At 38.0% G+C, this 22,521-nt stretch overlaps 2 protein-coding genes across 3 annotated transcripts in view; both read left to right on the top strand.

Moving 5' to 3' along the window:
- Positions 1 to 3,597: 3,597 nt before the first annotated feature.
- Positions 3,598 to 8,252, top strand: LOC127643142 (vacuolar ATPase assembly integral membrane protein vma21-like). The gene is made up of 3 exons (XM_052125732.1): positions 3,598 to 3,753; positions 4,077 to 4,186; positions 7,303 to 8,252. Exons 1-3 carry the CDS (start codon positions 3,692 to 3,694, stop codon positions 7,443 to 7,445), a joined length of 315 nt encoding a protein of 104 aa, XP_051981692.1. The 5' UTR covers positions 3,598 to 3,691; the 3' UTR covers positions 7,446 to 8,252.
- Positions 8,253 to 16,745: 8,493 nt separating this feature from the next.
- Positions 16,746 to 22,521, top strand: part of LOC127643132 (neuronal PAS domain-containing protein 2-like) — an 81,247-nt gene continuing 75,471 nt past the window's right edge. For both annotated transcript variants that reach the window (XM_052125714.1, XM_052125715.1), the window contains exon 1: positions 16,746 to 16,869. The gene's annotated coding sequence lies outside the window, so the exon portion shown is untranslated. The remainder of the gene's footprint in view (positions 16,870 to 22,521) is intronic.

The raw sequence follows: 22,521 nt of genomic DNA on the forward strand, positions 1-22,521 counted from the left end.
ACATATTTTAAAAAATATTTTTTTTTCTTATCATAAACTGCACCATTAAATTGTACATAAATATGTTCAATAAAATTTTAAAATAGGGGCCAATAAACAATAAAATCGAACCCACAACATGAGCAAATGAGCTCTACAGCAAGTTAACAAAGAGAGGGAAAAAAGAACAGGAAAAAAAAAAAAAAAGAGTCAGGCAGGAGTCAGTGGGCAGACCACAGAACAACAAACCACCTCAGGCTGCATCAGTAAAATTCACAATGTGTAGTCTGTATTGTTGATCGAGTGCAGGCAAAGTTACCCACTCTCTCCATTGATTTAATGAAGGCCATAGCTTGTCGTGGGCATGTAAAAGTCTTATGACATCAATTCTCAGCTTAGCTGTATAGATCAGTGTTAAGCTTAAATTCTGTTGGAGCAGCAATTTTTGTAACTCTTTGAATCTATCCCGCTTCGCTCGAGTCAATCTAGCAAAGTCCAGAAAAACCATGATGTTGTGGTCCGCCCAGCACAACTTGCCTTTATTCCTCGCCGCTCGTAGAACAAAGTCTCTGTCAGCCAATGGCAAGAATCTTGCCAGGATAGATCGTGGTCTATCACCCACGCTAGAAAGCTGACCGAGAGCTCTATGCACGCGCTCTATCTTGAGCCGGCGGCCCGCTGTGTCAATCAAATTCAGAATAAGCCCGACTATTATTTCATGTTAGGCTTTGTAAGGTTAAAATTTATTTTTGTATAGTATAAAAGGGTTGTCGAACAAAAAAGTTTTTTATACTATTCATTGCTTTAACTGCATGTTTGCCCTACATTACAAAAAATTACTTTGTTTAGGTGGTTGGGAAAAATTAAATATTGATATTTTACTTTGTGTGGTTCAAAACTGATTACACTAGATATAAACTAGATATGTCAAGACAAACTATATGTTAGTCTGACAAAACCTTGTCTGAAAGTTTAAATAGTTTTAAATGCTTTAAGTTAGAAATTTGTACAAGTTTTACAGATAGATGAAAGAAAGAAAGAAAGAAAGAAAGAAAGAAAGAAAGAAAGAAAGAAAGAAAAGGAGCATCTTAAAGCAGATTAAAGGGCTTGTGTGTAAGTTTTGCTCAAGTTTGAAATTACGAACATTCTAAAACAGACTCGTAGCTCAATTTAACATTCTGTCAATGTAAATGGTCTAGGGAATTTTTGGACACTTTGAAAAGGCTTAAATGATGCCTTCACAGGGCTTTTTGATGGGAGAATAATAAAGGTAGCCAAGCTAGGGTCATTCCAAACAGAATTTCCCAAAAAATTACCAAATGGACACTATTTTTGAGCCACACACCTTTCAGCCATTCGAAGCTCTCACGACAGAGGGTAAAGTCGGAAACAGTGTGTAGGGATGATCACTTCTGAATGGATTGCACCCCATCATTCAGATGAGTTGAAAAGCTGTTTCTCACCCACACCTATTACAATGCTTATCGCTTCTTATATCGCTTCTGAAGATATTAATGCAACCACTGGAGTCTTATAGATTACTTTCATGTTTCTTTTATGTGATTTTTGGAGCTTCAAAGTTCTGGACCATTCACTTGCATTGTATGGACCTACAGAGCCGAGATATTTTTCTAAAAATCTTTATTTTGTGTTCTACTGAACAAAGAATGTCATTCACATCTTGGATGGCATGAGGGTGTGTAATTAATGAGATTTTTCATTTTTGGGTGAACTATCCCTTTAAAGTGTTTGAATAAGTTAAAATAGTTCATAATTTATTATGGGCCCTTTGAATATATGCATTTTGTAGTATTTAAATTGAGTTTATATTATTTTACATTTATTGTTTCTGTCTTTTTAAGCATCATATACGGTTACATCATTCAACAGTCTGTTAATAGGGAATCTGATCTCCGCTATTTTAGTGTGATACAATAAATGGCAAAAATAAAATGAGAACATAGGCCTAACTGTGTTAATATGATTCATGTTTCTGTTTAAGATTTTCTATTTTTAATCTATAGGCCTAGTGCTGACACTTTTACTAAACAATTATTTTCAAGAAAGAAAGCTCTTAAAAACACAATGAGTATTTATAAGCAAGATAAATACAGTAGATGGACATAAAAGCTTTCAGGTATAATGATTATTAATCAATCAAACGCTTTTTTGTGCATTGTGTAAATGGAGCAGCCGATCGTTCGCAATTAACGGGGAGGATCGTCGTCCTACAGTGTCAATGAAGATTCTTTTCACAGCGTTAAACCATTTAAACTTACGTGACGCTTAAGATACAAGAACTGATGAAGCGCCGTTGTCAGTTGTAGTTCTGAAGCGAACCCTCAAACTCTTCTTCCGTCGAGCACAGTGAGCCGAAAAAGTGATCAGCCGAAAAAGCGTGCACTGACAGAGATTATTTAGCAGAGACGGGCCACTTCTACCCACCTTTTTCCTGAACGCGGAAGAAGTGTTCCATGATTCCCAAGTTTTCAATTTCCGGTCCAGTGTTTTCGCTCGCATCGGCATATATTCTTAGCGGGTAATGTGATGTTTAAAGTATTACATTTGTAAACATGTTCAAAAAATGGCTTGCAGTGCCGATACTTAGTCGAGATGACTGTTGGCGTTGTATTTTGACAGTGCCTCACCTCACCTGAGTATGTAGGGCCTAGATGTCATGAAGCGATGGCCCGAAGTTTGTTTTGTTGATATCATTAATTACGTTGAGTTGTTATGACAGCCAACAACGGCACAAGTTGAGCCTAAAATTAATTTTTACTCCAAATAAAACTTAAATGTTTTTTGTGCTCCGTCTAAATCGCTGGTTTCGGTCATTTTTACATTGTTTCGCGAGACCAGAATCACAAAACAGGCCATTAGAATCATAGCGTAGCCCATAGCGTTGTCTAAAAAAGGAACCCTTTTTTAGACTTTTTTAGATTTCTGTGGCCCAGAAGCTGAAATCCAGCACGCCAGAGCGAATTGCAGAGGTTATGAAGAACAAGGGTCAACACTGTAAATATTGAGTCTTTGCATAAATTTAGTGTTTTGGCCAATAAAAGCCTTTAAAACGTGTGAAATGCTTATCATTGTTTTCCAGTATACCATAGAAACATGTGAAAAAAGAATCTACAAATACTGAAGCAGCAAACTTTGCAAAACACAAAATGTATGTCACTGCCAATACTTTTGACCACGGCTGTATACAATTCTGTTATATACAGAAGCAAGGGAATGTAATGGCAGAATAGGTATGGTATGTTGGATAAATATAAATAGACTTAGCTGTGTATTGCACATTAACTATTGTTCAATGGAGGAATTTTAACTGTTCATGAGATGGATAGTCAGAGGGGAAAAACCCGTTCCTGTGCCTGACGGTTCTGGTGCAGTGGACTAACTTGCTACAAAGACTTTGATCCACATTTCGCAAATCTACCGGAACTAGTAGACCACCCGGGCTACTTTGGAGCACTTTTTCTAAACGTACTATTTATCACATATACTACTTAGGGTAGATATTGAGCACTTTGAGACGCAGCACGTGAGTGCCCCCCAGCGGGCATGCGCAGAAGCGTACAGAGTTCCTTTCACCATGGTCATGTGACTAAGACCCGGAAGCGCAAATAATTCAAGATATCGCAGCACGGAATTACGTGCTGGTGATTTTTCCTCCAGTTTTTCTTCTGTCCATTAACAAACAAAACACAAAATGGAAATCCACGACAAGACTTCTGTGAGTTCAGCGGTAGGAACTGCGCCTGATTTCATAGGGTAAGGCATTTTATATGATGTGCCTGCTACTCAGAGACTGCACGTGACTTCAGGGCACGAAACTAACACATCCGAATGTAAAGAAAAACCCGATGCTTGCATTACAACCTATGCAAAGCTCCGTGAGCGTGCGCTCAGGGGTCTCCATTTAGGATTTGTTCGTTAGTAATAATTAACTAAAGATATTACTGTGCCAGTGTTCAGCTTTAGACGGGAGATCTTAAATTGAGCATTTAAAATTTTTATTACGACAGGTTTAACGTCTCTCTCTCTCTCTCTCCCCCTCCCTCCCCTTTTTTCCTCTTTCTCTTGTACTCCTCCAGGAATGACGGTTCTCTTGTGTCTGTGCTAAAGACATTGCTGTTTTTCACTATACTGATGATAACTCTACCCATCGGACTGTATTTTGCATCAAAGTCTTTTCTCTTTGAAGGTATTTTGTTCAAACGGTTTAGCCTACTATTAAATTGTCAGTTCACCCAAAAAATGAAAGAAAAAAAAAATGGTATCATTAACTCACCCTCATGCCACCCCAGATGTGTTTGACTTTATCTTCTGCTGAACACAAAGGAAGATTTTTAGAAGAATTTCTCAGCTCTTTAGATTCATACAATGCAAGTGAACGGGTGTCAAAATTTTGAAGCTCCAAAATCCTCATCAGGGCAACATAAAAGTACGCCAGATGACTCATATCTTCTGAAGCTATATGATAGGTGTTGTGAGAAACAGACCAATATTTAAGTCCTTTTTCCTTCTTTCATTTTCTCCTGTTTTTGGTGATTCTAATTCATGCGCAGTAGGTGGTGGCAGAAAGCCCTCTGACTGTTGTGTTAGATTTGACAGATTAGATGATTAAACACATGTATGGCACAAAACCATCATAAATAAAAACATATTCTTAGCGATAAACTTACTATAATAAAATTAGTTAATAAATCATATGTAATCATGTTCGCTATTAATTTTATGCTGCAAAGTTGTGAGTTGAAATGATCGCTGTCCAGGCAGCTCTGTTGATGATTTGATGCCACAGCAGTCAACTAGAGCACTCAGAATAATTTTTTAACAACGTAAATCGATAAAAGTTAACTTTTTATGCATGATTTTTGCCACCACTTCCGTGGTTGACATAAGCGGTGACATTGCCAAAGCATTGGTCTATTGCGTCACGTCTTGCTGGAAAGCCAGTGACTAATGGTCACTAATAGTTTAAATGGCCACAATATAGGCTACGTGCATTTTTAATGAATTCATTTAGAGTTTTAATGTTGTAATAACTTATTTAAAAAGAAAACACAAATGCACAATAGAATATCAAAACTTGTTCAGAGACATTCAAGCAGTCTCAGTCGTTTTGGATTTACGAGCTAATTAATTATTTAAGGTGTGTTTTTTTTTTACATTTTATTATTATTGTGAAAGTGGGCATACATTTTTCTTTTTGGCCTTAATGTCTTCAATTTAATTCCTTCAAACCTGCAGAAACCCTGTAAGGTGTATGTAAACTTCTGACATCACCTATAGATAACCACAAAAAAATTATTTCAACTCACCCTCGTTCATTTAAAATAAGTAGAAGGAAAAAAAAAATCATGGTTACAGTAAGACACTTACAATGGATGTGAATGGGGCCAGTCCATAAACATTCAAATGCAGACTCTTTAAAAACTATAGCTACAGTACTGTAAAAAAGCATTTGCCCCATCCTGATTCTTCTGTTTTTGTGTTATTTTAAGCTAAATTGTTTCAAATATTCAAACTAAATCTAACATAATACAAAGGCAATCTGTGTAAACACAAAATACAGTTTTAAATGATAATGTTATTTATTGAATAAAAAAAAGATATGCAATACCAACTGGGCCTGTGTGGAAAAAGTATTTGCCCCCTTAGTTATGAAGTCCCCAAATCTATGAAATTGCATTAATAATGGGGTTCAGCTGGACTAGACACATTCAGCCCTAATTACTGCCAGCCTTGTTCAATCTAATCAAAACCTAAATATAATTTTTTCAGCAGCATGAAGTTGGGTAAAAGGTCTCACCCAGTAGCACTCTATGCCAAGGTCAAAAGAAATTCCAGAAATCATGATTGAAATACATCAGTCTGAGAAGGTTTACAAAGCTATTTCAAAGGCTCTGGGACTCCAAAGATCCACAGTGAGAGCCAATACCTCCAAATGGAGGAAACTTGTCACAGTAGTGAACCTTCCCAGAAGTGGCCGACCTTCTAAAATTCCTCTAAGAACACTGCGATGACTCATCCAGGAAGTCACAAAAAAAGCCAAGGTCAACATCCAAGGAACTGCAGGCCTCACTCGCATCAATCAATTCTTGACTCCACTATAAGAAATACAGTGGCCAAAAATGCCATCCATGGAAATGTGGCAAGACTAAAAGCACTGCTAACCCAGAAGAACATTTAGGCTTGTCTGAATTTTGTTATGATCCTCAAACATTTTGGGAGAATGTTCTGTGGACTGATGAGTCAAAGTGGAACTGTTTGGAAGGCAGGGTCCTGTTACATCTGGCGTAAATTCCACAAAAAGAACATCATACCTATGGTCAAGCATTGTGGTGGTAGTGTGATGGTGTGGGGATGCTTTGCTGCTTCAGGGCCAGGGCGACTTGCGATCATTGAGGGAAACATGCATTCTGTTCTCTACCAGAAAATCTTAAAGGAGAACATCCGGTCATCAGTACGTGTGTTGTAGCTCAGGCACAACTGGATTATGCAGCAAGACAATGATCCAAAGCATAGAAGCAAGTCCACATCTGAATGGCTCAAAAAATTTGAAGTTTTTTAGTGGCCTAGTCAAAGTCCTGACTTAAATCCAATTGAGGCGCTGTTGAAGAACCTTAAATGATAATCCTCCAATGTGGCTGAACTAATGCAGTTTTGCAAAGAAGAGTGGGCCAAAATTCCACCACAGCGTTGTGAAAGACTGATCTCCAGTAGTTGTTGCTGCTAATGGTAGCACAACCAGCTATTAAGTATAACAGGGCAGTTAGTTTTTCATATAGGTGTTGGATAACTTTTTTGCTTCAATTAAGAACAAAAAATGTATGTATGTGTATGTGTATATATATATATATTTGAAAACTGTATTTTGTTTTTACTCGGGTTACCTTTGTTTTATTAAGATCTAAAACAATTTAGTGTGAAAAATACACACAAATAGAATAAATCAGGAAGGGCACATACTTTTTCACAGCACTGTACAATACATAAACAATGTGTTAACATGATTTTAATGAGATCAAATCAGGGATTTACCAGCGTTACATTGTAATATTGAGTATGACTTTAAAGATCTTGAGGCTATACTTTTGAAAAGTGTGTATTTTAGTGTTTGTGGACTGGCCCCATTCACCTGCAATGTAAGTGTCTTACTGTAGCAGTGATAAGTCGAAATGTATTTTTTTGTGATGATCAATATGAAGCCATAAATGCTGTCGCTTGAGCTCATATTGATTCTGGAACACTCCTTTAAATCCCTAGTTGTTCATTTGTTTCAGTGATCCATAATGTTTTCTCTTCTCTTCTCAGCCTTTTTGGGTTACTCCAGCAATGACAGCTATTTCTACGCTGCCATTGTTGCCGTGCTTGCGGTTCATGTGGTTCTGGCACTCTTTGTTTACGTTGCATGGAATGAGGGGTCACGCCAATTGAGAGAGGGAAAACAGGATTAATCAAAACTGGATGCAACCAAGAGAGAGAGCGGGAAATGCACACATGCCACTTTTGTCATACACATTCCCAAACCAATGGAATGACAGCGTGTGTGTGTGTGTGTGCACGTTTACTTTTCTCCTGAATTTCTCAGCCTATCAGAGAGAAGATGCCAAAATTGCCTCTTCATCTCATGGACTGGTTGAGGTCATCTTTCAGCCTGGCTGGAGGTTGTGTCAGAAGACTGTAGTTGTTAATGTGTTTTTGTGCAGGGCTAACAGGCCAGAGAAGAAATCCAAACTGAAAACAAGCTCTTTTTCTCATGGAAGTTCATTGTTCCTGCAGTGTTATTATCTGACTCATTTCGGCCTAGCCAATAGTTGAATTCAACTGTGGACTTCAAATCTGTTAATTAGTAATATAACAGTAAAACTGATGCTTTTGATCTGTAATGTGAAGCTTCGGCTGATTTCAGTCTGTTGCACTGTAAAGAAAAGATCTTGGGCTGTACCTTTCAGTGTCTTCCTTTTTGTATTTTTAGATTTATAAGGTGATTATATCATGTACACTGTTGGTTGGTAAAAACTAGCGTGTTTGTGATTTGAGTTTTACCTTTTTTCCAGATTGATCATTTCAATTTATTTATTAATCAACATTGTTCTATGTAACTCATCATTCTTGCTGGAAATACACACTCTCAAGCTCATTAATTGCATTTCCTATTTCTTCTTTTGACAGTAATTATGGATCAATGTAGCCAATAAATAAATGCTCCACCTGCCCTCTAAACACACTTTTCTTTGTGCCCCTCATTAGTTTCTTCTTTTACTATTAAACTGAACTTATCTTGACTTATCGGAACAAGTTTTGTTTCTTCCAAGAACAATCTCCAATCTCCTAAAACAATTGGAGCAGCAGTAAAATGCCACTGTGCTAAAGGACAAGGGAGACAAAAGAGATGGTTTTTTTTTCATCATGAATTTGAATGGCAAATTAAATGGTTTGGCAAGAATTTCAAAGATTAAACCACCTCGCTTCATTATGAACAATTGAATCTGATTGAATACCAAATCTGTTCAATTTGAAAAAGCTGGGGATTTTGGAATCTACAGCCCTACCAAAAAAAGATGCCTTATCTGTGACCATGTGTAAATGCAGATCTACAAAATGTCATGCAATCATCACAGCTGCATGTATGAATCAGTAACTACAAATAATTAATAAAAGTTGGTGGGGGTGGGTAACATTGTCCAACCTACAGTATGGTGTTACATACGGTGTTGGCGGTTCTTACAATAAATGGACCAGTTCGTCATCATTTTTTTCGTTACCTGGATAGAGGCAGCTCAGAAAACATTTATTCTGTCTTGCAGTAACACACTTTAAAAATGGTTCCTTCATCAGGAGCGACCTCTAGTGGCCGGTTTGAAACTCAAGAGGGATACAGTTCAACCCCACCAAAAAAAAATAATTGCACCCGTTCTCTAAAACCTATTAACATTGTTATAGAGTACATATATAAAGTGTAAGAAAATACACATGTTCCCACTTTTTTATATTATATATATATATATATATATATATATATATATATATATATATATATATATATATATATATATATATATAAACACAATTCACTCAACAGTGCTGCTGCATTGTGTTATTTGACTGAAAAAGTACCGGGTCAAAAGCCTGCTCTTTAATCTGGCGGCCATACGTATCATCACTTATTTTAGATGGGCAAAATCCCAAGAAAGATAGATGAGTATACGGCATATGCTTACGTATACAGGGGCACATCGCACCTGCAATAGCAAATTATTAATACACTTAAAAACATAGATTTGGAACTCGTTATAAACCACCCCACTAAAGCCCAAATAAATGCCTTACCTTAAGCGAGAAAGGCGCTTACCATACACTAATCTCACCACATCTTCAACACACTTCTAACAAATAATATACATAGATTAGGCTACTGGTTCTGTTGGAGACAGGCGCAAACGCAACTGACCAGGAGAGGGAGAAAGAACAAAGTTGCAGGGTTCTTCCTGCTGTTTCTCTTGCAAACGAAATGCAAGATAATCACTAAATAGTTTACAGGGAAGATAACGAACACATCATCCTCTTAATGAACACCATGTATCATTTAAATACTTAACGCGAGGCGCACCAATCACAATGGAGGGGCACGTGTGCTCAATAACGCAGAACTGAGCTAAATATTAACAACATCATCATCTAAGAGGCGCACACCAAGCGCGCTTAATAAGAAATGCGCATATAGTAGCTGTCTCGTATGGAAAGCTGCGTTTGTCGGCCGCATACGTCATCGAGGCTGTCTCGTTTCAGAAAAGCGAGTAGGACACTTCGAATGCGACCTTTCGCGGGAATTCGGAGGACGCATGAAGTGTGAGTGGGCACTCACAACCCACAATTCTTAGCTTCAACTGAAATGTAAAAACAAAAAAAAAATGACGCCATTTGTCCGTAAATATGATGTTCAAACGCAGGTAATCTTAATTCCCAAGTTGAACTACCTCAGTAAATGGGTGCAGAGTATATCCATCCATCCATCCATCGTCAACCGATTATCCTGTGTACAGGGTCGCGGGGGGGCTGGAGCCTATCCCAGCTAACATTGGGCGAAAGGCGGGGGACACCCTGGACAGGTCGCCAGTCCATTGCAGGGTGCAGAGTATATAATATGTATAAATATATAAATATACAATTATAATAAAGTATTAGATTGAAAGTACACCTGTAAATTTCTTTTATTTTGTCTTTACATCATTATAACTCTCCTAAAATGTACCTCATACATTCTTCTAAGGGGACTTTGTTCCTTTCTCACTCAAAGCGCTTGTTAAAGAGTGGCGTGCTGTCATAGCAACCATGTTACATTCCGTTTCCGGTTGTCCTACTAAGTCTCTTTAAATAAGGCTTGTTTAAAGGACACTCGGTATACTGCAGCCTTCAAAGGATGCGTCCAATCTTAAAGGAAATGGTGACCATTTACAAGACCTGTAGGCTACATGCTGATTATAGCCTACTCATTAAATTAATAGTTCACCTAAAAACGATAATTCTCTCACAATTTACTCACCCTTATCCCAGATGTGTATGACTCTTTTGGTCCATACAATGCAAGTGAATGGGTGCCTAAATTTGAAGCAAAAAAATAATAAAAAATCACATAAATCAGCATAAAAGTAATCCATAAGACTCCAGTGGTTAAATCAATGTCTCCAGAAGTTATATTATAAGTGTGTGTGTAAAAATCCTTTCACATTCTTCATACCCCCTACTGGGCAGAGAGAAGAATTTAATGACTTTAATATTGATCTGTTTCTCATCCACACCTTTCATATCACTTCTGAAGATATGGATTTAACTACTGGAGTCTGGGTTAATTTTATGATGCATTTATGTGCTTTTTGGATCATCAACATTTTGGCACCCATTCACTTGCATTGAATGGACCTACAGAGCAGACATATTCTTCTAAAAAACATAATTTTGGTTCTTCAGAAGAAATAAATCATACACATATGGGATGGCAAGAAGGTGATTCAATTATGAGAACATTTTCATTTTTGGGTGAACTATTCCTTTAAATTCTAACCTAAAATCTTGATGCAGCCTATCATCAGCCTTCATTTTACCTCAAAATGTTACTGCATTCATCATTCTAAAGAATAGCATGGCAACATGCATGTCTGCAAATATTAAAACAGCAAATTATGTTTTATATGTGTACAGGGGACATTTAGTTGCCCCCCTACAAGCACAAGTGGATGAGCCTAAGACTAAGTTTGGGACAGTGATGGAAGTCAGTGAAATCATGATTATTGAGAAGTTTCTGCACACTCTCATTCGGAACTGTATTAGACAAAAACCTAAACAAAAAAACAACATGATTACAAGGCAGCAGAGGAGGCAGCCCAGGAAGCTGCATAACCAGGAGTCTGACACACATCTGGTTTATGGTCATAATGTCCCATTCTAACACAAGTGACAGACATTTTCTACATCCTATTTATTTTAAAATAACTCAAACCCATGTGTGAGAACATGACAAGATCAAGTCTATTGAAAATAATCTCAAGAAATCAGTATCGAGTTTAGCAACATTAATGGGAATTTTACAAGCACTGAAAGTGTTTCATGCTTAAAGTGGTGACAAACTGTACCGTTAATGTAAAATAAAAGATGAAAATTAATCAAAATAAGTCTGTTGTCAGCAGCCCTTATTAGCATTGTCAGCAATTTGATATCAAAATTTCAACAAACTGAATTAAGTAATCTTGAATCAAATTTTAAAAATGAAACATTTTGTTTTATTCTTTAGAATGTAATAATTACACAAATCAATTTGATGGAATTTTATACAATTTAAATGTTTAATTATTAAAAATAGGCATATTTTATTATTACTACTATTATTTGAGTTTATGATGGTGAGAATTGGGTCTGGATAGATTTTTAGTGTTGTTTATTATCAGTGCAGTCTATAGTGGGAGAAGACTTTTATAGCTGCTAAAACAAATAGAGAGAGTGGGTTAAATGGGGGGACAAGGAAATTAGAGAAACATCCATATGGAAATATTGAGAGCATGTCTGGGTTGAAGACTGGGTTGAAGGAAGAGTGAAAAATAAGAACTAGAATTTCCTTGTTTTCCATCCATTGCTGCCATTTACTTCTGCCACTGCCAGCCACATTCTTTCCATTCCAACCCCTCTGCAGGCTAAGTCAGCCCAGCTGAGTAACTCTACACTGCAGAACTTTGAACAGCAGGGCTCCATAACGCAGAACTCTAGAAAGAAGAGTTCTATACTTCAGAATTAGACACCATAGAACTCTACACTACAGAACTCTAGATAACAGAACTATGCTGAGGCTTGATTTATATTTTTTATGTATTTCTAGTGTGAATAAAGGGGGGAGGCAGCGTCCTCCTCATTGGCGGACCCCCAGCTGATGGTACCCTAGGTGGCTGCCTTTAGGCCTATGTCCAGAAACATCCGTGACTTATATACAAATATCTGAATATTTTGCAAGCATACAACACATTGATTCTATATTTTTCTATGCAACTTGAAATCATTAGTTGTATATTTTACTATTGTTTTTCGATCACGTCATTCGTAATGCTTCATTGTATTGTAGTTCATTCATTAAAAACGTTAAGTACACAGTCTTGTACCTTTGTCTTTTTGTCTGATTTTCAAATACATTTTGCTTCAAATCTAAGTTTGTAATGTTGTGATTCACCTGGAAGCTGGTTGGTTTGGTTCATGGCTTAGAACTCTTTTATAAAGATTTTTTTTTAAAATTCCTATTAAAAAAAAAAAATAATAATAATAGGAAAAATACTTCATGAACCAGGACGGTTGAAAAAGTTGTCAGGCACATGCACAATCTATACAAAGAATACAAACTTAAAAGCTGGAAAACCTGGAGTATATACTTTATTATAACATTTTGCATGTATTTGTAGTTGTTATTAGTTTTTTATTAAATACAGAAACCCTAGACTGTGACATCAAAATCCTGTTGCCAATATGTATTGCTGTGTCCGAACTCATTTTGCAAGCTTACAGTAAATCCAGGTTGCTCTAGATGGGCTGTCTATGAATAAATGTAATGGATAAGTTACTACTTATAAGCGGTGTCTTGTTTTCCATTGTTTCTGAGAGAGCAGATAAACTGGCCCAGTCTTTACAATCCATTTTCAGATGGGCACAGGTGTCCAGGGAAGAACGACTGGCTGTTTCTAAATAAAGATGACCTATAATTGCTCTAAACATGTCTTGATAACTCCAGCACCAGAGATGAAGATAAGATTAAAGGTATAATGTTATATAAAAAGGAGAGGAAGAGCAGAGGTCACCGGCTGGCAGGGCCGGTCAACCCATTAGGCGACATAAGCGAGCGCCTAGGGTGGCATTGCTTCGAGGGTGCTGGTCTACCGAGCCAATAAGTAGTGTTCAATCTGTGTCAAACAAAATGCGCCCTGTGTTCTAATGAGACATTGTGAAATATACTGTACAATGTGAATAGATCTTTAGGGCAGCTCCACAGCGAGGGGACCATTACACTGAAATAGGGCAAAATAGCAGTTATCCAACTGTTCCTCAGACAGAGTAGTCTGACCTGAAATCAGCTTAGCACATGATTGAACCACTACCAGTCACTCTGTTGCTCTTTCACTCATTCTCTTCACCGCCCACTCCCCAGATACAGAGATGATGGAGAAATGTCATACATTTGTGCGTCATCATTACAATTATTAATCCAGGTCTGTGTGTGTATATCTCTGAGTGTGCATACACACTTGAGTTTATGGGTGGTATGTGTGTGGATCTTTCCCTATTATTCTCTGTGACTCACTCCTGCCATGTAAATACACATAGAGAGGTGAGAGGATGTTGTATAATCCTTCCAATTTCCTGTGTGTATGTGAATGTGGCTCTTTACAGTCAAACAATACATGACCTCACTGAAGTCAAGAGGTCTTAACTTAATGAACATGCACAACACAACTGTATTCTGTCCATAAATCATCTCAACTTCACACATAGAATTAAGACCCTAAGCATGGTTATTTTCTCAAGCGTAGCAAGACTTTTGACTTGTGGCATCAAGGCTAGTTCACATTACAGCTTATTCTGGCCTAGAACCACCCAGTTAGACAGAAAAAAATGCCTAAAAAGCACAAATACATAGTGGAAGAATTTCATTTAAGTTAATATTTACATAATTCTGATGGGATTTACAGTTTGAGTTTATACCGAGTATGAGAAACATTGGTAGTCACCCAACTCGCTCATGGGACAGATCCAGTAGCTTGTGGTGGAAAAGGTAAGAATGGCCAGGATGTCAGTGATTTGGATAGAAAGTCTATACTCTGATAAATATTTTTGGTGAAAGTATCACCCATCTCAGTAGAGTCCCATCTCAAACCTGGAGAACTAGAACCATGTTCCCTTTCCCCAAGTAGAAAGCATCCACTAAGTTGCCATTGACACAATTTGGGCTTTCATCCTGTATTTTGATTGTGCAATAGTAACTAAGGGTGATTCACAGACTAGCGACCATTGCCATGGAGACTGGCTTCTCACTCACTTTATCTTGGAATTTTCTGAGCAATCACTCCACGTTCAGTTAAAAAGAGTGATTGAAAGAAAGAAAAATTCTTAACTGCAGAGTTAGCTAATTTGAGGCTTGTAAACACATTTACCTAAACTGTCTGTGCAGAAGAAAGGTATATGCTCAGCATTCAGTGGTTACTCTTTGGCAAACTATTTTAGTTTGATGCAGTCAATCCCAACTGCTGTCCCCTGTCCTGCACACAGATATGTAGTCCTAATACTGATCTAGGAACAGTTATTGTGAGACTCCAGAGTGTGACTTCAGTGTTTTAAAACAGGCTGGTACCTTGGATTGAACAACATTTCAGTGCCTGCCAAGTGACTAATGCCCATTTCATTGGGTTTGCTGCCAGGGCATTTGGGATGGCAATCTGTGTTCTGATCTAGTCTATACTTACACAGCAAACACTTTCTAGTGTCTCTATTTCCATTATTATCTTAATGTATCTTGCAGATAAATCCATCTCTATTCTACTCTTTTTCACAAAGATATTGTATTTTAATCCATTGCTTGTGTTGTAATCAAACAGTTAAGTGAAGTCATGCATGTTGCTGCACAACAATGACTCGATCTATATAGATCAGCTGGGCGAGTTCTGCCTCCGGTCTACAGCTGGCTGTCCTCTGCTGGTGCATTCATTGACCACGCACAGCGGAGCGAACCGTTGGCAGATTCCAATCACTGTCTGACATGACCTAGTTACAGACCACAGCAGCACGATCCAATTAACCCCCGCCCGCCTGCTGAGGTCTGACAGAATATTTGCAAGAAAATGTTTCCACTTCAAAGAATCAAGTTTCTTTGTCTAGAAAAATACAAATAAATCTATTTTGTAATTCTGCTTTAAGTACAAGAAGGGTGACGAGACACTTTAGAGACCTTATTCAGAGTAGCGCCATATTTGATTTTTGACGGGAGTGAAAATGAGGCTGTGAGGGATAGAACTACAGCCTGTTCAGTGGCATGCACTGTATTCAGTTTTCCTGACCAATCACCGGGCGTTGCCATGATTCCGATTGCCGCTGGCTGTCATAACAACTCGAAGTATTTGCTATAAGTGATGTATTTTTTTTGTGAAATGACATGCAGAAACGCTTCTATTATCTGTCAGATATCACTAAAATAGGTGCCATGAAATATCACACCTGTTTCTTTAAAGTAAACAATGGGGGAAAGATGTCAGCGGTCAGTTCGATAGTTTAGATAATCAGAAGACTTTCTGCCTGTCAATCGTTGTGCTCATTCACAACAAGGCAGCCCATATATGCTCAGATAAGTAGCTGCATTAACATTGTTATAATTAATGTTTTGCTAGTTTGGGTTTACACACTTTAGGATGTATTATGTGCTTATTTGTACTTTTATGTGTAAAAAGTAATACACAGCTCTCTAATCATTTTAGTGGGGGGAGGGCCCCTATATGTGTGTGTGTGTGTGTGTGTGTGTGTGTGGGGGTCAATGTTTCATCAACTGAAGGTTCAACACTTTACAATCCACTATAAAGACAACCCACAACTGTGAATAAGGTCTCTTGGTATGTATTTTTCCAAAAATAAATTGTTTTGTGTAAATTCTTCTCTGTGCATTGTGCTGTGCGTAATACTCGATTATCCAGCTGGGGTTAGGCTACAGATGACGCAATATCTCTGGTTCATTCAGCCACTAACTAATAAGTCCGTAAATTCACCTTATGAAACAATAGTCCTTGCATAACATAACTGCCCACAGAACTCACACGTCATTTTGGGAAACTCGAATGCAAGTATCTAAGTTTATAAACCAACCTAATGTATTCGTACTGTTTCAATAAAACTGGCTTCACGTCCAATATGTAACCCAAGCGCCTGTTTCTTTCCAAGCAAAGAACTGGCCTCACTGACACACAGCGTCCTTAATTCTCTGCCGATGACATTCACTGGCATGCGTTCAAACCTTTTGAGAACGGAGAGGAGAGAGACCGGTCGAGCACGCGCTGCGGGTGTGCGCGCTCCCCTCCACCGACTCTAGCGAATCCGGACTTCGGCCACGCCTCTTCTCTTCTTTTAAGCTGTGACGATGGCTGATGACGTAAAGAGTGAGGTGTGTGCGTTGGAAAATGAACATCAGTCAATGAAAAAAGCGTTCTTAAAGTCACTCATTGCCCACATAAACGGTGCCGGTTGTGTAACTCGATTTCATGTGTGAGGCAAGGAAGGCAAAAAAAGCCTCACTGGCCGTGTCTCGTTGCTAGAGATTCTTAGCAACTTTTCTGTTCAAGTTGGTTTCCCATTGCTGTCTCTGATTAGGTGAGTACAGCCGATTGTTTCTTGGTTAAATTTGTGAAATTAGGGCACACAAGAAGTGTGCCATTGTGTTAAAGGCGCCCGGTGTAATTAGGCTCCTACCCATGACGAGTTGACATGGACGAGAAACCGGTCACGGCGCTATAGATATTTTCAGCGGTCAGATAAAGTTGCGGCAGTTGGAATGTGAGTGTTAATGTCACTTTTCATCAGGTCTAACTATAAATGTGTCTTTCCTCTGTGATGATGTAATGATTTGGTGTCTTAATTGATAAAGACAGTTGGCTACTGTACTTTGTTCTGTACTTGCGAAATGATATATTACAAGGCACCTATAGGCCTATCATAAGTGTCAGACAGATGGTGGGCGAGTTATACTGTCCGTGATTCTGCATATGCATATTCATTTATTGGCCGAGTTGACGTCTGTATTTTTTCCCTAATGGAGATCAAGAAGAGCGGCAGCAGGCTAAAAGCCGGTCTTGTCTGTTTTTACTAATCTTAAGGACTTAAGTTATTGATTAGCCTATTCTTTGATTAAATTAAGCCGACGGTTCAATTGAAAGGTTGAACGTAATAAACCATACAATAAAAGCGCTTTGAAAAGATTGCAAGTTATGTAACACATGACATGAGAGAATCATGAGCCGGTGGCAGTGACGTCATGCCCTGGATTTCGTCGAGAGGAATGGAAAGTTCACTGGTGAGGATGTGTCCGAACGCTCCGGTCGCCGCTCGGTTTATCGTTCCGCTTTTCCATTAAACTCGCATCTGTGGTGAATGATATTTCTATTTTCGCTCTGTGTTTTGTCTTTATCTGGTCGTTTTATGTGGAGTTAAGGTTTATTTGTGCTATTTGTTCAGTCTTCATGTTATAGTTCACCCATAGATGAAAATTCTCATTCTCAGTTCTCATCATTTACTACTCATCCTCATGCCATCCCAGATGTGTATGACTTTCTTTCTTCTGCAGAACACAAATAAAGATTTTTAGAAGAATATAACAGGTCCATACAATGCTAGTGAATGGTGGCCCGAACTTTGAATCTCCAAAAAGGACAGCAGCGGTGTAAAGTAATTGGGTAAAAATACTTGAGTGTTGTACAACAGTATTATTTTTAGGATTTGTACTTTACTCGAGTGCAATTTAAATGGAAGACTTTTTCTTAATTACATTTCCAAAGGAAAAAATAGTACTTTTTTATTTAAACTTGAAAAGTACACATTTTTGCAGATAATTTTCTTTTGTCTTACTAGACTGAAGCCACCTTTTCACTGCATCTGTGAATTATTTATATATATATATATATATATATAATATATATATATATATATATTAGACCAGAGGTCAGTTATTTAAAATGGAGTGTCGCACAGCAGCTGTGTTGAGTTCCAACCATCTGCAGAGGTGGAAATTCGGATATGATTGAGTTTCGGATACGCTGAAATATTTGTGCGACTAGTTTGTATTTGACCGCCCGACTGAATCTGATGTAATCAAAACTATGAGCAAGAAGTTAGAGACAGATGCTTTTTGTTCTAAACTGTATTCTAAATGTCTGCTACTTCAACAGTTAGGTCAGTTATGAATTTAAAACAAAAAATGTTGCTTTGCAAACAGGGGCGTAGCACCAAATTTTGGGCCCTGGGTACAAACCATCTTGCTGGGCCCCCGTACCAAATATGTATGTATAGAAAACTGACTTCTAAGGGGCCCCCCCTGCCTCGGGCCCTGGGTACTCGGTACCCTTTACCCCCCCAGTCCGACGCCCCTGTTTGCAAATACAGTATATATATATATACACCGATCAGCCACAACATTAAAACCACCTGCCTAATATCGTGTAGGCCTCCCTGGTGCCGCCAAAACATTGCCAACCTGCATCTCAGAATAGCATTCAGAGATGATATTCTTCTCACCACAATTGTACAGAGTGCTTATCTGAGTTACAGTAGACTTTGTCAGTTCAAACCAGTCTGGCCATTCTCTGTTGACCTCTCTCTTCAACAAGGCATTTACATCCACAGAACTGCCGCTCACTGGATGTTTTTTGTTTATGGCACCATTCGGAGTAAATTCTAGAGTCTGTTGTGCGTGAAAATCCCAGAATATCAGCAATAACAGAAATACTCAAACCACCCCATCTGGCACCAACAATCATGCCATGGTTGAAATCACTGAGATCAAATTTCAACCATTCTGATGGTTGATGTGAACATTAACTGAAGATCCTGACCCGTATCTACATGCTATTATGCTCTGCACTGCTGCAACACATTTAGCTGTTTAGATAATCGCATGGATGATTGTTGGTGCCAGACGGGCTGGTTTGAGTATTTCAGTCCTTTGTTTTGAAAATGCAACACTATCAGATAAGTTACATCTCAATTTGATCACATTTAAACAAGCTTGTAAATGTAGTTGGTTATGTAATGCAAACGTTAAAATGAGTCATACGCTGTCCACCTTTTTTCTCGAACGTGGAAGCGTTCCACGTTTCGACTGTTTCCAGTATTTTCATTCGCATCGGCATATATTTTTAGTTGTAATGTTTAAGGTATTACATTTGTAAAAATGGTAAAAAAAAACATGGATGTATAGTGCTAATAAATCACAGAGTCGAGACGACCGTTTTATTGACAATACCTCACCTTAGTATGTAGATGTCATGAAGTGAAGGTACGTGGTTAGTTATGTTAACATCATTAAATACTTTGTGTTGTTATGACAGCCAACAACTGCACAAGTTAATTTTGACTCCCAAAAAACCTAAATGGTTGTTGTTCTTTGTCTAAATTGCTGGTTTCAGTTAGTTTTACATTGCGTCTTGAGAACAGAAACAGAAAACAGGCAATTAGAATCATCATGGTGCCACCCAGTGGTTGTTTCAGAAAACTGTGGATCGTCAAAGTGTTTAAATGTCATAAGATAGCATTGTGTGAGGACAGAGCGAAAAGTATGTGTTTGTGAACTGATAATCTGCTGTTTTACTCGTGATTGAGCGAAAGGGATACAAGTCATTGTTGTTTTAGTGGTTCTAGTGTTCATTTCACCAGGAACAGTACAGTTATGTACAACTGGCCACATAAAAACATTTTGTAATGATACCTTTACCAGGTTGTGAATACCACTGGGGAGAAATATGACAGTCGTCAGAGACAGTAAAAAGGCGACTTAACAAACCAATTGAATTTAACAACGTCCTCTCTCACACAATCTCCTCTCTTGATTTCATTCTAGCTAGGAAAAAAGTAGCTTTTTTAACTATTAAGTACAATTTAATGTGAATACTTTTTTACTCTCACTTATGTTTTTGGCTAGATACTTGGACATTTAATTGAGTGGAATTTTCAGTCTGTATCCATACTTTCTCTTAGGTATAATTTGTACTTTTAATTTGCAATTTGTACTTTTTACTCCCTTGATAATAAGCCATCAGCAAATCTAAATTTGTCAATGTTTCTTTAATGTGTTGATGCAAAGGAGGTCGCAGGGCAGGTTTCAAACCTGTTTTGCAGCTTTGCTGACATCTTGATGGCATTGAAAATCATCTTTAATTTTCACACCAATTCAACTGAATTTAAAATTGAATAGAACTGAACAGCATTTCCTTCCAAATATACTGCTAACTTTTTAAGCTTGTGTTTTTTGGATAGAGGTGACATGATTAAATGCCCTTACAACTAGTCAATACATTATTAAACAACGCTAATAAATTACTGTTATATTAGTGACCTATTAGTAGTATCTTGATTATGTGTGTGTTTGTGTTGAATTTCTTTGCAAGTGCTGTTGTTGGATATCTGGCTTGTATTTATTCTGGTTATAAACAGTATGCATTTACAACATTGCATAGTTTTTCATTTTTATGAATATTAAGTCTGATAAACACACATTATGACTATATATTGGACCTATTGGTGGTCACTTTAGATAAGTTAAGAAATACCTGAGGCTTATAGCCAAAGATTGAGATGAAGAGTATGAACTCAAAGGAGGAATTTATGCTAAATTAAGGACAAGTATATTGTACCTTTTCTTTGATGCTTGTTGAATGAGATTTTTCTGTAACTGAGTAAGTTGTGTACTGGTAAATTTATAATTGGTCAAGAAAAGGATGGTTGTTCCAAGCTTGAGAGTCACTTGCTGCCAAACCTTCCCTGGCTTCCTAAACTTTCCCTGGCAGATCCTGAGTTTGCCAGTCGTTAATTGGGTCATCATTACCTCATGTCTTTGCACAATGAGGTGATTCAGTTGTGCTTTGAAAGGTTAGAGACTTTAGTCTTTCCATTAAGGGCGCTTTCACTAGAGAAAGCTCTGACAGAGCACTTCATGGATACATGAGATGAACTTTGAGCATGTGGAAAGATCCTGGTCAGTTTGAAATCAAGTGTGAATAGAGTAAATTGGGTTTTCCGAATGCATGGCTGGACCCTCCTATCTGAAACTGTTATTGATCAATGGAGGCAGCAAAAGACAACAGACTGATCTCAAATTGAGATTGGAAACAGTAGGTTGAGTTTTCTTCAGCTAAAATCGGTCTGTGCTTACCAAAATTCAAAACACTACCCCCAGTAGTCAAAGTGGTTAGTGTTGTTGGACGTATGGGCATGTCTGAGCTCCATTTTCTGGTTGTAATGTCCACAGAGGGGCACCAAAAGTGAATTGTGAAGCAAGTTGTTTTCACCTCTACAGGATGTTCTGTTATTTTATAAACTGTATCTCCCAATCTAAACCTAACCATCAGAGGAGAAAAAAGTAATGTTAGAGGAAAATATGCAACCTCCGAAACACACCTGTTACTGATTATGAGGACATGTTTACTTCCTGGTTTCAACGTGTGGTGCGAACCAGGTCTCCCACACTGCTATTGCAGCGTACTTCCAGTCATGCCATAGGGGAAGGTAAACTCTCTAGATCCAGTGCAAAAATATCTGACAGGAGATAGCACTTGTCAGTGTGTCTGCATAAAGTTGACGTACCTAAAAACCGGATCATACAGGAAGTTGCATGTTGTTTCTTGAGAGTTCATGTTGACGGCAGAACCTTCTCAAATATTGGCCACATGATGAAACGGCACTTCTAATAACTTATATTTTTTTCTTTATGCCATTACAACGCATAATCCCCTTTGAAATCAATGGATCCTGAGCGTTCTCTGATGCAGCCTATACTCTAGTGCAGGGGTGCCCAATACGTCGATCGCGATCTACCAGTCGATCGCAAAGGCAATGCTGGTAGATCGCACAAAATTTAAATGTACTTTAGTTACATTTTAATACAAATAAATATAATGTCTTTCCTTCTTTTAGTTTCTGTCTGACTTGCACTTGACGAGTAAATATTGACCAGGCGAGGTTTTGTTTATTCAGTTGCCATGACAACTAGGTTTACGCATACGCGCCTTCCAAGGACTTCTGAGAACAGAGCACGAAATTATGATGCTACTGCCCGGATTAGGCAAAACTGTCTGATTCCACTCAGTGCAAGTCATCAGAATAAGGTAAATCCCCTGGCTATTTTAAATGAAACTGGGTTTTTTTTAGTTGGTAGATCTTATTGAGTTGGTCATTTAAAAGTAGATCATCACACAAAAAAGTGTGGGCACCCCTGCTCTAGTGTGTAGGTATACTCTGTTTTTCGATCTCTCTCAC

Source organism: Xyrauchen texanus, chromosome 4, assembly GCF_025860055.1.
Source record: "Xyrauchen texanus isolate HMW12.3.18 chromosome 4, RBS_HiC_50CHRs, whole genome shotgun sequence".
Taxonomy (NCBI): domain Eukaryota; kingdom Metazoa; phylum Chordata; class Actinopteri; order Cypriniformes; family Catostomidae; genus Xyrauchen; species Xyrauchen texanus.

Coding starts and splice junctions, on each gene's coding strand:
- LOC127643142 (XM_052125732.1), top strand. CDS start 3,692: ATGGAAATCCACGACAAGACTTCTGTGAGTTCAGCGGTAGGAACTGCG. Junction 3,754..4,076: donor ACTGCGCCTGATTTCATAGG/GTAAGGCATTTT, acceptor GTACTCCTCCAG/GAATGACGGTTCTCTTGTGT. Junction 4,187..7,302: donor AAAGTCTTTTCTCTTTGAAG/GTATTTTGTTCA, acceptor TTCTCTTCTCAG/CCTTTTTGGGTTACTCCAGC.